The sequence below is a fragment of the Hippocampus zosterae genome, chromosome 14 (genome assembly GCF_025434085.1).
Source record: "Hippocampus zosterae strain Florida chromosome 14, ASM2543408v3, whole genome shotgun sequence".
NCBI lineage: Eukaryota > Metazoa > Chordata > Actinopteri > Syngnathiformes > Syngnathidae > Hippocampus > Hippocampus zosterae.
Window position 1 is genome coordinate 18,403,225 of NC_067464.1, and position 16,595 is coordinate 18,419,819.

The window sequence follows — 16,595 nt, forward strand, 5'->3', positions numbered from 1 at the left end:
TTTAACTTATTTCAAACACGGCAGAGCATTGGAAGATTATGAGCTTTTTAGGTTTTCATATCGTATGAATAAAACCATCTACAGTGCAAATCAGATTGCTTTGACTTGAGGATTTTTTTTCTTATCATTTGATGCTTAGATATATTTATGGACAAAAATAAAGGGTCCTCTCTCTTTGTGCTGAGTGCAACTCTGGTGCACGGCATGGTGTAAATCTGTGCATGGACAGGCTGGAGAAGTTTAGTTATTTTTACAGATTGGCGCAGATAGAAGTGGCTGTTTTGCACCAATAGTTGGCCAAAACACAAGTTGACTTGATTCGCCGCCAATTAAAGCGACTCCTCTGATACCCTTTAAAATTGGACCAAGAGGCGTAGTGCTTGACATGAAGGAAGCAGAAATTGATTTGCTGGAGTCCGTGCAGGACGTCGAAGCGTGTAAAGGGTGTTTAGAAGGAACTGCAAACTTGGGGCCTGCCTTCCACCCCAATTCTTCGTGTGTGACTGCGTCAGAGTAAACACCCTCAATCCACCGGAACACTCAGCCTGGCGCAGGGCCATCTGCCAAATATTCACACACACACACACACAAAAAAAAAACACAAAAAAAAAACAAGGCTGGCACCAGATGTAGTTATTGGTGCACATTTTTTTTCCACTCGACCCACCACCTCATGGATGGACTTATTGCATATCTTGGCAAGGTTTATTGTTAATATATGTCGACTGAATAAACTTTTTATTTACTAATTACAGGAATACCAGGGCGACACAACAGCAGCTTATTAAAACAATACAATTCATTGTTTCATAATTCACAATTGAGTTGCCCGCCCCTGACTACGGAGCCCCTAAGGGGACCTGGAAGGAAAAAAAGAACTTTGCGAGATCTCGCAAAGTAATGCGAGATCTCGGAAAGTAATGCGAGATCTCGCAATGAAAGATTGCGAGATCTCGCAATACTTTATTTATTTATTTTTTCTTTGCGAGATCTCGCAATACTTTATTTATTTATTTTTAATGGTCGTTGACTTGCTTCCGGGTCATCGTACGTGCTTCCGGGTCATCGCACGTGTAAACGCAGACAACAGTTATGGAGCGTGTTCAACCGTTCGTGAGTTTAATAGAATTTTACTTTGAAATCGGCTTGAAATACAAAGACATTAAATCTGTTCTTGATGTTAAGTACGGTTTCCAAATAAGTGAAAGACATTTGAAGCGAGTGCTGAACCAAAGAGGACTATTTCGTCGGAAAACGTTCAATGACTTGGCAGTCCTGGTTGACTTCATTCGCAACCAATTGCAGCATTCCGGACAATTACACGGTTACAGGTGGATGTACAGTAAGTGCAGAGAATATGGACTTCTTGTCAGGAAAGAGGACGTTCGTCTGGTCCTGAAAGAGTTGGATCCGAGAGGAGTGTCGTTAAGGCAAGCAAGACGTCTGAGACGGCGAAACTACTTCTCCAAAGGGCCCAATTTTATATGGCACATGGACTCCTATGACAAACTGAAACCATTTGGAATTTGTATCAATGGGGCTATTGATGGTTTTTCAAGGAACATAATGTGGCTCAATGCCTACATAACAAGTAGTGACCCAAAGTTGATTGGGGGTTACTACATCGACGTTGTGCACCGTTTGGGGGGTTGTCCTCGAATCGTTCGAGCTGATCTTGGGACTGAAAATGGTCACGTCAAAGGCTTTCAGCGTTTCCTCGTGCCAATACCGCCAGGCAGCACTCTTGACAGTTACTTGGATGGAGCCAGCACCACCAATCAAAGAATTGAATATTGGTGGCGGTTTCTTCGCAGCCAGTGCATGGAGTTCTGGTTATCCCTCTTCACAGACCTCAGAGACAATGGCTTCTTTGATGGTGGATTTCTGGACAAAAACATCCTACAATTTTGTTGCATGGGACTTATTCAGGTGAGTTCATACATTCTGATAGACTCATTAATTAAATGTGTATTTTTGTATGAGAGTGAGTTGATGGGAAAGTGGACAGGAACACCCAAGAAGATAATGGTGTGTGGTGAAGGTGAAGGAAAAGTTGGGGAGATGTGGTACACATGAGAGGGGAGGAGTGAGACAAAAAAGCAGCTTCACGCTAAAAGTTCTTGCTCATAAAAGCCGATATGACTGTGCAACTCTTATTTAATCTGGCTGTATATTATTTTCAACAGGATGAGTTGGATGACACGGCCCTAGTTTGGAACAGCCATCTCATCAGGCCCTCAAAGAACATGAATGTCCCCAGTGGTCGGCCCAACGTGATGTATACGTTACCTGAACTTTATGGTACAACGGACTTCCTCTCCCCGGTTGACAATGAACAAGTTCAACTGTGCAAAAGCCAGTGTGTGTTTCGTTTGACCATGCCTTGTGATCCAGATTATTAACACCTTTGCTAGATACACTTCTTTGCTTGATGTTTGTTCTTGTTTTGAGTTTTTTGAATAAGTTGGTACCTCTTAATTCATAGTTGCTTTCTCGAATTTCAAAAAACTTCTGAATGTTTTGGCAGAGCAGGTTATTGTGTGCTTTGTACATTAATTGGGCGATTTTAAAGTCAACCAGGTCATAAAATTTCATCGTATTTAATTTGATAAATAGTGGATTTGTGGGTTCCGTATATTTTGATCTATTAATAATTCGAATTGCTTTTTTTTGTAGTTTGAGAATAGGGAGTGTGTTTGTTTTGCAGGAATTCCCCCATATTTCCACACAGTAGGTCATGTATGGTAATAATAATGAAGTGTATAATGTGTACAAAGATCTCTTATTTAGCACTTCCTTGGTTTTGTAGAGGATCCCTACGGTCTTGGCTATTTTTCTTTTTACGTTATCGATATGTGGTTTCCAACATAGTTTTGAGTCTATTACTAATCCGAGAAACTTGCTTTCATACGCTCTTTCTATTTCAATTGAGTTTACCATAATTTTAGCTTGGTGTTTGATTGGTCTTGTGCCAAAAACAATTGACTTTGACTTTTTCAGGTTAAGTGACAATTTATTTCTGTCGAACCAGTTTTTTAATTTGTTTAATTAGTTTTCTACGGTTGTCAGGAGCTGTTTCAGATTTATTCCAGAACAGTAGAAAGTTGTATCATCAGCAAATAGGACACATTTAAATAGTTTTGAGACCTTGCAGATATCATTTATATATAAGATGAATAGTTTTGGACCAAGCACTGACCCCTGAGGTACTCCGTGAGTGATTTTCAGTTGATTCGTTTTTTTATTGTTGAGTTGCACGTACTGATATCTGTTTTCTAAATAACTTTTTATCCATTTATAAGCTACACCTCTAATGCCATATCTTTCTAGTTTTTTCAATAATATACTGTGATCTATTGTGTCAAAAGCTTTTTTTAGATCTAGGAAAACCCCAACAGTAAATTCTTTGTTGTCTATATTAGTGGCTATTGCTTCCACAAACTCCATAACTGCCATTGAGGTGGTCCGTTTTTCCCTGAAGCCATATTGATTCTCACTTAACAGCGCATGCTTTTGTATAAAACTATCAAGTCTGCGAGAAAATAGTTTTTCTAATATTTTTGAAAATTGTGGTAGTACTGTAGTGATATTGGTCTATAATTTGTAAACAGATGTTTTTCTCCACTTTTATAGATTGGAATAACTTTAGCAATTTTCATTTTTGATGGAAAGATACCAGCTTTGAATGACAGGTTGCATATGTGCGTGAAAGGTCGCACTACATATTCTATAATCTGCTTGATTATTGTCATATCAATATTAAAGCAATCAGTTGACTTTTTATTTTTAAAAGTTTTTATAATATTTGATACTTCTTCTTGTTTTACTGCAGTAAGGAACATCGTGGAGGAGTTTTTTTTCTACGTATCTATCCACTTCAAACAGGTCTGTTGGATCAGGAATTTGTTTTGCTAGGTTACTGCCGATGTTGACAAAAATACTCATTAAATTCAGTTGCTATTTCTGCAGTTTTTTCCAAAATAGTATTTTTGCCTTTGATAAAATACTCTGGATAATCCATTTTTTTAGGACTATTTCTGATTACTTGGTTAAGTATTTTCCATATTTCTTGTGTGTTATCTTTATTCTGCTCTAATAGTGCATGATAAGTGCATCTCTTTTACTGGTTCTTATAATATTTAGTAGTTTATTTTTATAGGTCTTATATTTTTTTTCTGCTTCTTCAGTTCTGAATTTTAAAAACAATTTATATAAATTGTTTTTCTTTTTACATGCATTTTCTATGCCTTTCGTTATCCATGGCTTACTTGGGTCTTTATACCTTTTGGAAACTTTAGTTAATGGAAAATGTTTATCATATAAGGAGATTATGGTCGACTGAAATACTTCAAACGCTGTATTTGGGTCTTCGTTTGAGTAGACCTCGGTCCAGTTTTGTTTTTCTAGGTCTTGCTTAAAGGCATCGATGGAACGTTGGGTTCGTAGTCTTATTTCTGTTATACGAGTTGTTGATTTAGCTTTTCTATCGAAATAATTATGAAAAACTGCAAAAACAGGCAGGTGGTCACTTATGTCATTAATGAGAAGTCCACTTTCCATTTTATGATCTATCTTATTTATAAATATGTTATCTATTAATGTGGCCGTGTCAACTGTTATTCTGCTAGGTTTCAGGATTACTGGGAAAAAGCTGTTGCTGTACATAGTATTTATGAAGTCAGTTGTTTTTTTTGTGTCTATTTGGGTTTAATAAGTCAATGTTAAAGTCACCACATATTATTCGTGTTTTCTTATCGTTGTAGTAACTGAGCATATCTGTTAGTTTTTTATTGAATGTGTCAATACATGTTCCTGGTGTCCTATAGATGCAACTTATGATGATATTTGATGCCTTTTTATTGTGTATTTCAATGGTTAGACATTCCATTAGGTTTTCTATTGTGTTTGTCAATCTCTCGATTTTACTGCATTTAAGTGCTTTGTCTACATATATTGTAACCCCCGCCCCTCCTTTTTAGTTTTCCGTATTAGTTGCAAACATTTCATAACCTTCTATTTCCATTTCAGTTGTTTTATCTTCATCAAGCCAAGTTTCTGATATGGCAATTATTTTAAATTTATTGAATTTAGTCAGGTATTCTTTAATTTTTTTATAGAGACTTCTACTGTTTAAGTGTATTACCGAAAGTGCATTTTCCAATTTTATATTAGTGTTGAATTGTTCATCCAGGTAATAGTCAGAGTTTGTTACCCTTTGTTTGTTGTTGAAGAAGTTATTGTCTGGGTCCAAATTGTTCTCGGGATCGAATGGCTTATAGTCAATATCTTCAAAGGGTTGGAAGTTCATGTTTTTGGGATGTGAATTTCCCGCTCCCACACGGTCGTCGATGGCTCCCTCACCGCCGTCGTTGGTTCCCTCGCTGTCGTCGCTCGCTCTCTCGCCGTCATCACTGGGTCCCTCGTGGTCACTGGCTCCCTTGCGGTCGTCGCCGACTCCCTCACGCTCGCCGGCTGGCTGCCTCCCGGCTCTCTCACGCGCGCTGGCTGGTTGTCTCCCGGCTGCCTCAGGCTCGCCGTCTCCCGTCTCCCTCGCGGTCACCGTCTCCCCTGCAGTCGTCGCTGGTTTCCTCTCGGTCGTCGTTGGGTCCCTCACGGTGGTCGCAGGCTGGTTGTCTCCAGGCTTCCTCACGGTCGCTGGCTTCCCTGCAGTCGTCGCTGGCTTCCTCGCGGTCATCACTGGCTCCCTCACGGTCGGTCGTCGCTGGCTGCCTCGCGGTCGGTCGGTCTTGAAAAAGTTATTGTCCGGGTCCAAGTTGTTCTCAGGGTTGTTCTTGTGTTTAACAAAAACTGTTAAGAATGATTTGGAACAAATTTTATTCACATTGACAAAATCTTACAAAAATTAATCTCAACATTTTAAACGGAACGTACAACTTCAGACCTTTGGGTAAAACTGAAAACTCCCATCTTGCCTGAAACCATCATGAGAATAAGTGGTGCAGAAAATGGAAGGAATGGAGAACTAACACAGAATCGATTGAATTTTAATAATGTACAATACATTCATTCATTCATTCATTCATCTTCCGTACCGCTTGATCCTCACTAGGGTTGCGGGGGGGTGCTGGAGCCCATCCCAGCCGTCTCCGGGCAGTAGGCGGGGGACACCCTTAACCGGTTGCCAGCCAATTGCAGGGCATACAAAAACGAACAACCATTCGCGCTCACACTCACACCTACGGACAATTTGGAGTGCTCAATCAGCCTGCCATGCATGTTTTTGGAATGTGGGAGGAAACCGGAGGACCCGGAGAAAACCCACACAGGTACGGGTAGAACATGCAAACTTCACACAGGAAGCCCGGAGCTGGAATTGAACCCGGTACCTCTGCACTGTCAAGCCGACGTGCTAACCACTGGACTACCGGGCCGCCCCTAATGTACAATACATAAATGGAAAACAATTGCAGACTGCCCTTCACGTGTTTAACTATGCCAGATGTTTTACATCTCAAAAGTGCAAATGAACAACAGAGCCAATAAAATTTTTAAATCTTTCCATTCTCTCATCAAGGTTTTGGAGCACACTTGGAGATCCACCCAGTACACCTTTTTTCCTCGATCTTATTTAGTCTCTCAATCTTTGGAGGAGCATTTCATCACCCCTGGACATTTTTTGTTGACAAAAGCAAAGGACAGCTATTCGATCACCAAAGGAAGTGATATATTTGCCCATTTGCTCTTCAGTTATCAGAGAAATTACTTCCATGTCAACCTGCAAAGATACATTGCGAGAATGAATACTTGAAATTTTGACTTAATTAATAATAACTTTTAACAAATGTAACATGAGTGATGGTAGAGCAGTCATCATTATTTGTATACAATATTACATAATATAATAATAATAATACATCAGGAAGCAGCAGCACATTTACTAACTGTGATGTCTTTTTAAAATTGTGTTACATAAAGTCATTATTGTAAGAACATCAACAGTACAGGTAGAGTATATAGAAATGCTAGCTTCACTTTCCCTGAAATGCTAGCTTCACTTTCCCCGCCAAGTTAGTTTCTCACTGTATTTGGCGGTCTGCATGACCAATTACTACTACGATGACTACTACTAGCATTAATAATAATAATAGAATTTATGTAATGCTTTTCTTACTTCTCAAAAGAATCAAACGGTTTGCATTACAGTAGCGTATTTACAAAACAGAAAATTAACAGTAGAGAAAGTGAGCGTGTCGGCGCCAGTGTCCATTTTGCTATTGCTACGCTTATTATGTTAGTGTATGGGTGTATGCCCACCTTGTCTTTTCATGCGCGTAATGTCCACCTGAGCGACATTTCTTGATCGCAAGAAGTTTTCCAAGTCCTCCTGCATTATTCTCTCCTCCTCCGAGGTCGTGTGTAGTCGCTCAAATTAGCAGCGCACGACAGTCAACATTCGCCAAGCTGACCCGGAAGTAGATCAACGCGCAGGAAAAGAACACACTCCATAACTGTTGTCTGCGTTTACACGTACGATGACCCGGAAGCAAGTCAACGACCATTAAAAATAAATAAATAAAGTATTGCGAGATCTCGCAATCCTTCTTTGCGAGATCTCGCAAAGTTTTTTTTTCCTTCCATGTCCCCTTCGGGGCTCCGTACCTGACTGACCGTGTGACCAGCTATCTTATTTAGTACAGTTCTCTCGGGTAGCCGTTCTGTTGTCCCAATTATTTATTTATTTTTTTGCACCACTCTTGTCAAAAAGTATTTTGACACGCTATTCAAGTCAGTGACACGGAGATACCCGTCTCGCCGGCAGTCCTCCTGCAGGCTCTCCTTTCTCACGGCGAATGTAGCCTAATGAAGCAAGACACCACAAGGTTTGTTCATAGGCTACAATACAACGAGTCACAAGGGTCAACTTCAAAGGAAAAGCAAAACGAGTCATGTTAAGATAAGATGTCCTTTATTTGTTCCACAATGGGGAAATTTACAGCCTCCAGCAGCAAGAATGTATGTAGAAAGAAGAGAAAAAAAAACAACAAACATCTTTCAATTAAATACAATATGAACACAAATGGATAAATCGCAGTACTATTTACAATTTACCTTAACCACTGGACTACCGGGCCGCCCTCACATCATTTAATTATTATTATTATTATGATTGTTATTTTTTATTCATCAGCCTGACAGCAGTCGGTAGGAACGAGCGTCGGTATCTTCTTGCAGCGCGGGTGTAACAGTCTCTGGCTGAAGGAGCTACCAAGTGCTGTCAGGGCGGGCTGGAGGGGGTGGGAGGGACTGGCCATCATAGCTTTTAGCTTAGTTAGCATCCTTCTGTTGCCCACCTCCTCCAGAGTGTCAAGGGAGCAACCCAGGACAGAACTGGCCTTCCTGACCAGTCGCTCCAGTCTCTTTCTGTCCCGGGCCGAGATGCTGCCTGACCAGCAGACAATGCCATAATAGATGGCCGAGGCCACCACCGAGTTATAGAACGTCTTAAGGAGTGACCCCTGAACCCCAAAAGACCTCAGTTTCCTGAGTAGGAAGAGTCCTTTCCTAATCAGGGTGTCCGTGTTTGTGGACCAGTCCAGTTTGTCGTTGAGAAGAACACCAAGGTACTTGTAGGAGGTCACCCTCTCTATGTCCATACCCTGGATGTTCATCGGTGCTGGTGAGGACTTTTTCCTGCAGAAATCCACAACCAACTCCTTAGTTTTCCTCGGGTTGATCTGGAGGAGATTCTGCTGGCACCAGTCCACAAGGTCCTTTGTCAGTCCCCTGTACTCCCGATCATCCCCTTCTGTAATGAGGCCAACAATCGCAGAGTCATCGGAGAACTTCTGAAGGTGGCAGTTTGGAGTGTCATGTCTGAAGTCCGAGGTGTAGAGGATGAACAGGAATGGAGCCAGAACAGTCCCCTGCGGCGCTCCAGTGCTGCAGAGAAGCCGGTCCGACTCACAGCTCTGCAATCTCACGTACTGCGGCCGATTTGTGAGGTAATCTATGATCCATGCTGTGAGATGGTGGTCCACTCCGGCGTTCTGCAGTTTGCCTCCCAGCAAATTGGGCTGGATGGTGTTGAAGGCACTGGAGAAATCAAAGAACATGATTCTCACAGTGCTCCCAGCCTTCTCCAAGTGTGACAGCACTGAGTGGAGGAGGTAGATAATGGCGTCTTCCACACCGATGCCAGGCTGATAGGCAAACTGCAGCGGGTCCAGTGACGGGCTCACCAGCGGTCGAAGGTGGGCGAGGATGAGTCTCTCCAGCGTCTTCATCAGGTAAGACGTCAGCGCCACCGGTCTGTAGCAGTTCAGCTCCTTAGGGTGGGGGGTCTTGGGCACTGGGACCAGGCACGAAGTTTTCCACAGCTGTGGAGCTCTGCCCAGCTTCAGGCTCAGGTTGAAGATGTGCTGGACAATGTTACACAGCTGGTCAGAGCAGGTCCTGAGGAGCCGGGAACTGATCTTGTCCGGACCTGCTGCCTTCCTCACATTCATCTTCCTCAGTTGGTTCCTTACCTGCTCTGTTGTGACGGACAGGCAGGAACCAGGTGACATACTGGGTTGATGAGAGCTGGTCGAAAGAGGAGGGGGAGGAGAAGAAGTCCTCAGTGAGAGAGGTTGCAGTTTGTGGTTGGGGGAAGGGACAGACGACTGGTCGAAATGGTTGAAAAAATGGTTCAGTCCATCTGCCCAGTCCTTGTCCTTCTCGACCACTGTCTTTGGGCTGTCATGGCCTGAGATGGTTTTCAGGCCCCTCCAGACACCAGTGACATTGCTTACCTGTAACTGGTCCTCCAATTTCATCCTGTATAACTTCTTCCCCTCCCTGATCTTTCTTCTCCGCCGAATCTGCACGGCCTTCAGCTCCTCTCTGTTTCTCGACCGAAAAGCTCTCTTCTTCTCCTTCAGCAGGGTCTTTATGTCCGGATTAATCCATGGTTTGTTGTTGGAAAAACACCGCAGAGTTCTGGTGGGTACAGTGTTCTCCTCACAGAAGTTTATATAATCCGTGATGGTGTCAGTGAGTGCATCAATGTCCTCCCCATGAACCTCGCTGAAGAGTTCCCACCTGGTTGTCGCGAAGCAGTCTCGCAGAGCATCTTCAGCTTCCGATGACCATTTCTTGACCATTCTGGTCACAGTTGGTTGCCTGTGCACCAGGGGTTTGTACACAGGCTCGAGGTGGATATAAATGCATTGCTCAGCTTTTATTTTGAAGTTGGCTCGCAAAGCAATCATGGCGGCTGACTTGACTTCGAAGGCTGGCCTAATTGCAGCTGACTGACTTAATACGCAAATATGCAGTGAAATGGCTTGAACAAAAACAACTGAAAGTACTGAAAATCATCGAATTAATATATAAACACAACTGTATTCTAAACCTTTGATTCATGAAAGTCGCGACCCATCGCAGGGGTGGAGACAAGCATTTTCCAGTGGCACGGACACATGATCGAACGGCATGGCTCAGCGGTCGAGTGGTCGTCTCCCCAACCCAGAGGCCATTGCGACCTTGTCGAAGTGTCCTTGAGCATGATAGAGAACCCCCAGTTGCGCCCGATGCTGCGTCATCAGTAGGTCAACTTGGAAATAGTGTAAAGCGCTTTGAGTACCAAACGTTGAAAAGCGCTAAATAAGTGACCGTCCATTTAACATCAATTGTCACAGACACTCGATGCCCTTTATAGATTGCGGATCGATGGCTCATTCATTCAAATTATAAGAATGCACATTTCGTTTCCTGAAGCATTGACTGGATGGTTTGAAAAAGACTTGGTTATTTTGAGTTTATGCCAAGACTGCAGACTGGCCCTAAATACAGAAAGTAAAGCTTTCATCCACTTGTGCGAGTGCCAAATCTACCGAATCTACAGATTTCAATCAGAATTGTTTTTTTTTTTTTACTCCTCTCTCACATTGACAGTATTTGAGTTGGAAATGAACCATCGCTGCCTGTACCTTACTCAGATGAATGCATTCTGTTGTTGATACCCACAAATGTGCTTAGAGAGCCAAATTTGGTGAGAATGCTTGACCCGCTGAGCTAAACATTCACTTAACATTTTTAGTATTTAAGTTGTTGTTACGAATTTAACTTCTACTTGGTTTTCGTGTTGTGTTAAAACTCCAATGCTAAAATGTGAATTGAGAACATTGTAGTTTACGTATTTATCAGTAATACAGTGGAACAGGAGGGGAATGTGAATATTTATTTTGCAAGTCAGTTTACTGTGTGCTCCCCATAATTACTTCCAGCTGTCATGTCTGTCTTGACATTCGGTCAAGTTCGGGTTCGAGCTGGCGTGGAGGGTGTTTCCCTCCAGCAGGTGCACCTGTGCCTTGTTACCCCATCAAGCTTGGTTGGGTATTTAAGGACTCTGACTTCTGCTATTTCTTGTCGCGTTATTGACCCTGCTTGTTGTTGCCCTTCAAGTGTTGTTTTCTAGATCTAACGATACACTTCGTTGTCGCAGTTTTTTGAGATTTTACGAATCTTCTTGATTGCTTTCATGTTATCAGATTTTTGACATTTTATTTTGGATATACCCATGTTTTATTTAACCTTGCCTTTGCAAGTGCTTTTTATTTTGACACATTGTTTATTCTTGGATCATTGTGACCAGCGATTTCAGTTTATTCTTTGCCGGTGTGATCTTCTTGAATGAGCAATTTAGTAGTCGCATTTTGTCCAAGCCTGCAGATTTGGAATCCTAAAACATTATTCGGTCCGGTGTAAACAGCCTACACCTACCTAACAAACCATTTTGTGGAGAGAAAAAAAATCTATTGAAAAAAGGCCTAATGCAAGGCAATGCCAGGATCTGGAATCCTGTTTGACAACATGGCATCTACAAATCAATCAATCAATTATTCATTCATTCATTCATTCATTTTCCGAACCGCTTCATCCTCACGAGGGTCGTGGGGCGTGCTGGAGCCTATCCCAGCTGTCTTCTGGCAGTAGGCGGGGGACACCCTTAACCGGTTGCCAGCCAATTGCAGGGCATACAAAAACGAACAACCATTCGCGCTCACACTCACACCTACGGACAATTTGGAGTGCTCAATCAGCCTGCCATGCATGTTTTTGGAATGTGGGAGGAAACCGGAGGACCCCGAGAAAACCCACACAGGTACGGGTAGAACATGCAAACTTCACACAGGAAGCCCGGAGCTGGAATTGAACCACCTCTGCACTGTGAAGTCAATGCGCTGATCGGTTTTTCCTTAAAATGACATGAAATTACTGGTAATTTACAATTTTCTGTGATCATTTCTGTCAAATATATATTTTATAGACCATATGATTAAATTAATAAAAGATCAATAAAATAAAACACAAACAACCAGAAGCCCCCAAAAATATTCAAAATATCTTGTGGTACTGGACAACCACTTTTAAATTTTCTCTGTAACCATCAAAATGTGCTTGTGCTTCAATGGTGCTTTTGATTTCTCATTTATTTAAAATATCAAATATGCCAAAGCTAAGGCTATAAAAACAATCGAGTCTCGAAGCTTTACATGCCAGGAATGGTAATTGTAATAAAACATCTATGTCAGCATTTGTATGAAATTGTACCTTGACTGTTCAGCATTTTATTTGGAGGAACGCTTCTTGGTGCACACACAATGCTACATATATATATATATATATATATGTGTGTGTGTGTATGTATATGTGTGTGTGTAATATTATATGAGTGAATATCATTGGTTTAAGCCACGTTAGTGTTGAGTTTTTGTTCGACCAGTTTTCATTTATTTTGTCATTGCGTCACACATACCTAACTTTTTTTTTTTCAAAGGGTCGCACATTGTTTAGTAACGCATCTGGAAATCCATCAGGTACCCTGCTTATTTGGAAGGGATATTTTTATATTTAATATTTATTTAATTCGCAGACTGGTTTATTGATATTGCTTAGAATAACAGTTGGCATCCTTCCAGTGAATTGATTAAAACTGCGATGATGTGTATTCATGAAAATTCATTTTGTTGCATGTCTGAAATGAATCAAGCATGAAGGAGAAGTAAATGAAAGTCTTGGCCTTGTCTGGCATAATGTGTTTGGATTTTCCATTCTGGGCTTCTCAAAAATGTCATTCGAAATGCCTGCTTTTAAGACGGGAGGCTGCATAAGGGGAAAGTGTGTGTATATATATATATATATATATATATATATATATATATAGCATTACTTTGAAAAGCTTTGAGGCACATGGTTCGAAGAAAAAAAGATCTTGTGTGACTCACACAAACACCCATATATATATATATATATATATATATATATATATATATATATATTCATTCATTCATTCATTCATCTTCCGTACCGCTTGATCCTCACTAGGGTCGCGGTGGGTGCTGGAGCCCATCCCAGCCGTCTCCGGGCAGTAGGCGGGGGACACCCTGAATCGGTTGCCAGCCAATCGCAGGGCACACAGAAACAAACAACCATTCGCACTCACACTCACACCTAGGGACAATTTAGAGTGTTCAATCAGCCTGCCACGCATGTTTTTGGAATGTGGGAGGAAACCGGAGCACCCGGAGAAAACCCACGCAGGCCCGGGGAGAACATGCAAACTCCACACAGGGAGGCCGGAGCTGGAATCGAACCCGGTACCTCTGCACTGTGAAGCCGACGTGCTAACCACTTGGCTACCGGGCCGCCCTATATATATATATATATATATATATATATATATATATATATATATATATATATACATATATATATATATGCATACCGGACCGGTGTGTGGGTATGTGAGTGTATATAAATTATATACATACATACATACATACCGGTGTGTGTGTGTGTGTGTGTGTATGTGTGTGCGCATGGTGGTCGACTGTATAGCATGTCGGCCTCACAGTGAAGAGTTCAATTCCAGCTCAAGCCTTCCTTCATTGTTGTGACATCTTGTCACATTGTTCATGATTTAGTTTTTGGAACTGATTATTACTGTTTTCTTGGGGGATTTTGTCTTGTTTGGGCAGCCCGGTAGTCCAGTAGTTAGCACGTCGGCTTCACAGTGCAGAGGTAACGGGTTCAATTCCAGCTCCGGCCTCCCTGTGTGGAGTTTGCATGTTCTCCCCGGGCCTGCGTGGGTTTTTTCCGGGTGGTCCTGTTTCCTCCCACGTTCCAAAAACATGCAACGCAGGCTGATTGAACACTCTAAATTGTCCATAGGTGTGAGTGTGAGCGCACATGGTTGTTTGTCTCTGTGTGCCCTGCGATTTGCTGGCAACTGGTTCAGGGTGTCCCCCGCCTACTGCCCGAAGACGGCTGGGATAGGCTCCAGCACCCCCCGTGACCCTCGTGAGGATTTAGTGGTTCGTAAAATGGATGGATGGATTTTGTCTTGTTTGTATCTCTGGTTGGCCTCTGAAATGACCTGGACAATTAGGACTCTAACTTCTGTTCATTCAGTCTCTGGCCTTTGTCCTTGCCCAAATCATGTCATCTGTATCCCATGTTCTTTATAAGGCAGCCGCATTTCCCTTGTCAGATTTCAAATTATTTTTTGACTGAATTTTAAAGATGTCTTCTCTCGGGTGTCTGTTAAAAATATGTTTTTATATACTGTTGTTGTCTGTTTTTTGGGGTCATAGAATCTCTACAACAGTAATTCGTATTTTTTTTTCCAACTGAGGACTCTATTTAGCATAATCAGTTAGTGTTCCTTTTTGTGCTGACACCTCACTCCTGCGTGGACGTGCAATTAGTCTCTCATTTTCTAAATTGGTACGCAGCTTCACAACCATCGTCAAATGATCATGACGAAACAGTTTGTAAATATGATACGACGTTCGTTGTCAAGATGTACGGATATAGCAAAGGCTAAAGCACAGTGGAAGCTGCTGGATTGATGTGTTATCTCAGTCCAGCCATTAACATAGCAGATCAGCCCGCGCAGTCTGTTGAAGGCAGATAGAAACTCATCTTTTGAAGAGCAACATGATTAACATGCTCAAACCGGAGTAGAGTGATGACTCAGCAGACAAGCTTGCACATGATTGGCCGTTCTCTCTTTGATGGCAGTCGTTTCGTCATTGGTGAACTTGACGATGAGAGCGGGGGTAAGAAATGTGTGCACAGTTAGTACGCCTCCGTCATTTTGATTGCTCTGGGACATTAATTCAACTTTATTACGTCCTCAGACACGCACACATGAGGAAAGGCTCCTGTGTATTGTATAGCTTATCGCAGTGGAGACTTGTTGTTGTTGATGATAGTTGTATTAATTAAATCTTTAGCCCCTGGGTGGAGCAATCGAATGTGCTGTAAGCATAAAACTGACATGAAGAGAGTTGAAGGAAAGCGCACATTGTTGAAATCCTCTCATGCTTTGGGACACATCATTAATTAGATTGGGATTTACGAAGATAAGAGTCAATGTAGATATGTAGATAAGACATATTTAATCAGGTAGCATAAAGTGGTTTGGGTAAACCCTATGTACAGGAAACAATTTCTGTCAAAGTCATTTTACATCAGTTCAGCTCAACTTATTTTTCACTATAAGCAAACTTCATTTTGTCTTTCAGGCGGGAACTCATGAAAGTGGTCAGACAGCATTATAGTATTTCACTTTATGTTAATTTGGTTAGACAGCAGGGACGGTTCTACTAGGCTGATGAACACTAATAGAAATTTGAACTGGTGCTTGGGATATCATCTTGCCACTTTGAGGAAAGCCACTCGCGACATTTTGGTACTGAAGAGTTATTTGGGCCGTCCATCTCGGCATTCTGCCTCTCTAAATGGTTGAGTAATGGAAGATTTCATATCTTTAAACTGCTGTTGTATTTTTGGTCCGTAGAATATTTCCCAGAAGAGTGCCGGTAATCGCCTGTGACTTGCCAGTTCGATAATATAATTAAGTTTGTGGATGTGCTTGAAAGGCCGGTTTGCACTGGTTCCTCCACGTTGCTTTGAACATGCTCGCCGATCCTTAAATGAACAAAGGCTGGCAAACATAATACCAGTCTTTTTAATTAAAATCACAGTGCTTTATCTCTGCTCTCTTGTGAGAACGCAAGCAGAAGAGAATCGGTCACACAAGACAAACCTCCCTCGTAGATTGCTCTTCGTCATCCTCAACACCTCCCAGAAACATCACCTGGATTATCGGGCAGGTGTTCAGACAGAATGATTAGTTTTCTTTCTGGACATATACTGCAAGCGGTATGTGATTATGGTGAGGCAAAACTCTGCACAGGAACACCTGGTTCCACAAAACGGATTTTTCCAGTCTCGAGAAATGATCAGGGTTGAACTTTAAAATAAAGCTCAGTGGGTCTCATCCTTTCTCCCTAATGCCCGTGATGTGTTTATCAGTGCTTCAGAAGAGCAAACCCCCAAATCAATAAAGCAATTAGTACACTCCAGCCACCAAATCTCACCACTGGAGATTGATTGGATGCAACTACAGCCCAGGCACAAAAGGACCTCATCATTTTTCATGTGCCCGGCTGACCACTGACAGGCGCATATAATATGTGGCTTGGGTCTGGCACCGTACCATGAAACCGTCTGAGAAGGGCTGGGATAATGAAAACTATTCCTGGTCTTCATTAATGCAGGATGTCAATCAAATCATTCTCCAA

At 42.0% G+C, this 16,595-nt stretch overlaps 2 protein-coding genes across 2 annotated transcripts; one reads left to right on the plus strand and one right to left on the minus strand.

The window, feature by feature from the left end:
* The first annotated feature begins 1,046 nt into the window (after window positions 1-1,046).
* Window positions 1,047-3,792, plus strand: LOC127614486 (uncharacterized). The gene is made up of 2 exons (XM_052085823.1): window positions 1,047-1,929; window positions 2,187-3,792. Exons 1-2 carry the CDS (start codon window positions 1,093-1,095, stop codon window positions 2,400-2,402), a joined length of 1,053 nt encoding a protein of 350 aa, XP_051941783.1. The 5' UTR covers window positions 1,047-1,092; the 3' UTR covers window positions 2,403-3,792.
* On the minus strand, window positions 3,714-7,422 carry LOC127614500 (uncharacterized). Its single transcript, XM_052085846.1, has 2 exons — window positions 7,276-7,422; window positions 3,714-5,808 (listed from the first exon to the last, which is right to left on the minus strand). The coding sequence occupies exons 1-2, from the start codon at window positions 7,349-7,351 to the stop codon at window positions 4,976-4,978; spliced, it is 909 nt and encodes a 302-aa protein (XP_051941806.1). The 5' UTR covers window positions 7,352-7,422; the 3' UTR covers window positions 3,714-4,975.
* Window positions 7,423-16,595: the final 9,173 nt, after the last annotated feature.

Bases quoted from the DNA above. Each gene is read 5' to 3' on its own strand.
- LOC127614486 (XM_052085823.1), top strand. From the start codon at position 1,093: ATGGAGCGTGTTCAACCGTTCGTGAGTTTAATAGAATTTTACTTTGAA. The intron at 1,930-2,186 runs GTGAGTTCATAC...TATTTTCAACAG, and splicing joins GTTGCATGGGACTTATTCAG to GATGAGTTGGATGACACGGC.
- LOC127614500 (XM_052085846.1), bottom strand. From the start codon at position 7,351: ATGCAGGAGGACTTGGAAAACTTCTTGCGATCAAGAAATGTCGCTCAG. The intron at 5,809-7,275 runs GTGGGCATACAC...CATTCTTAACAG, and splicing joins TACGCGCATGAAAAGACAAG to TTTTTGTTAAACACAAGAAC.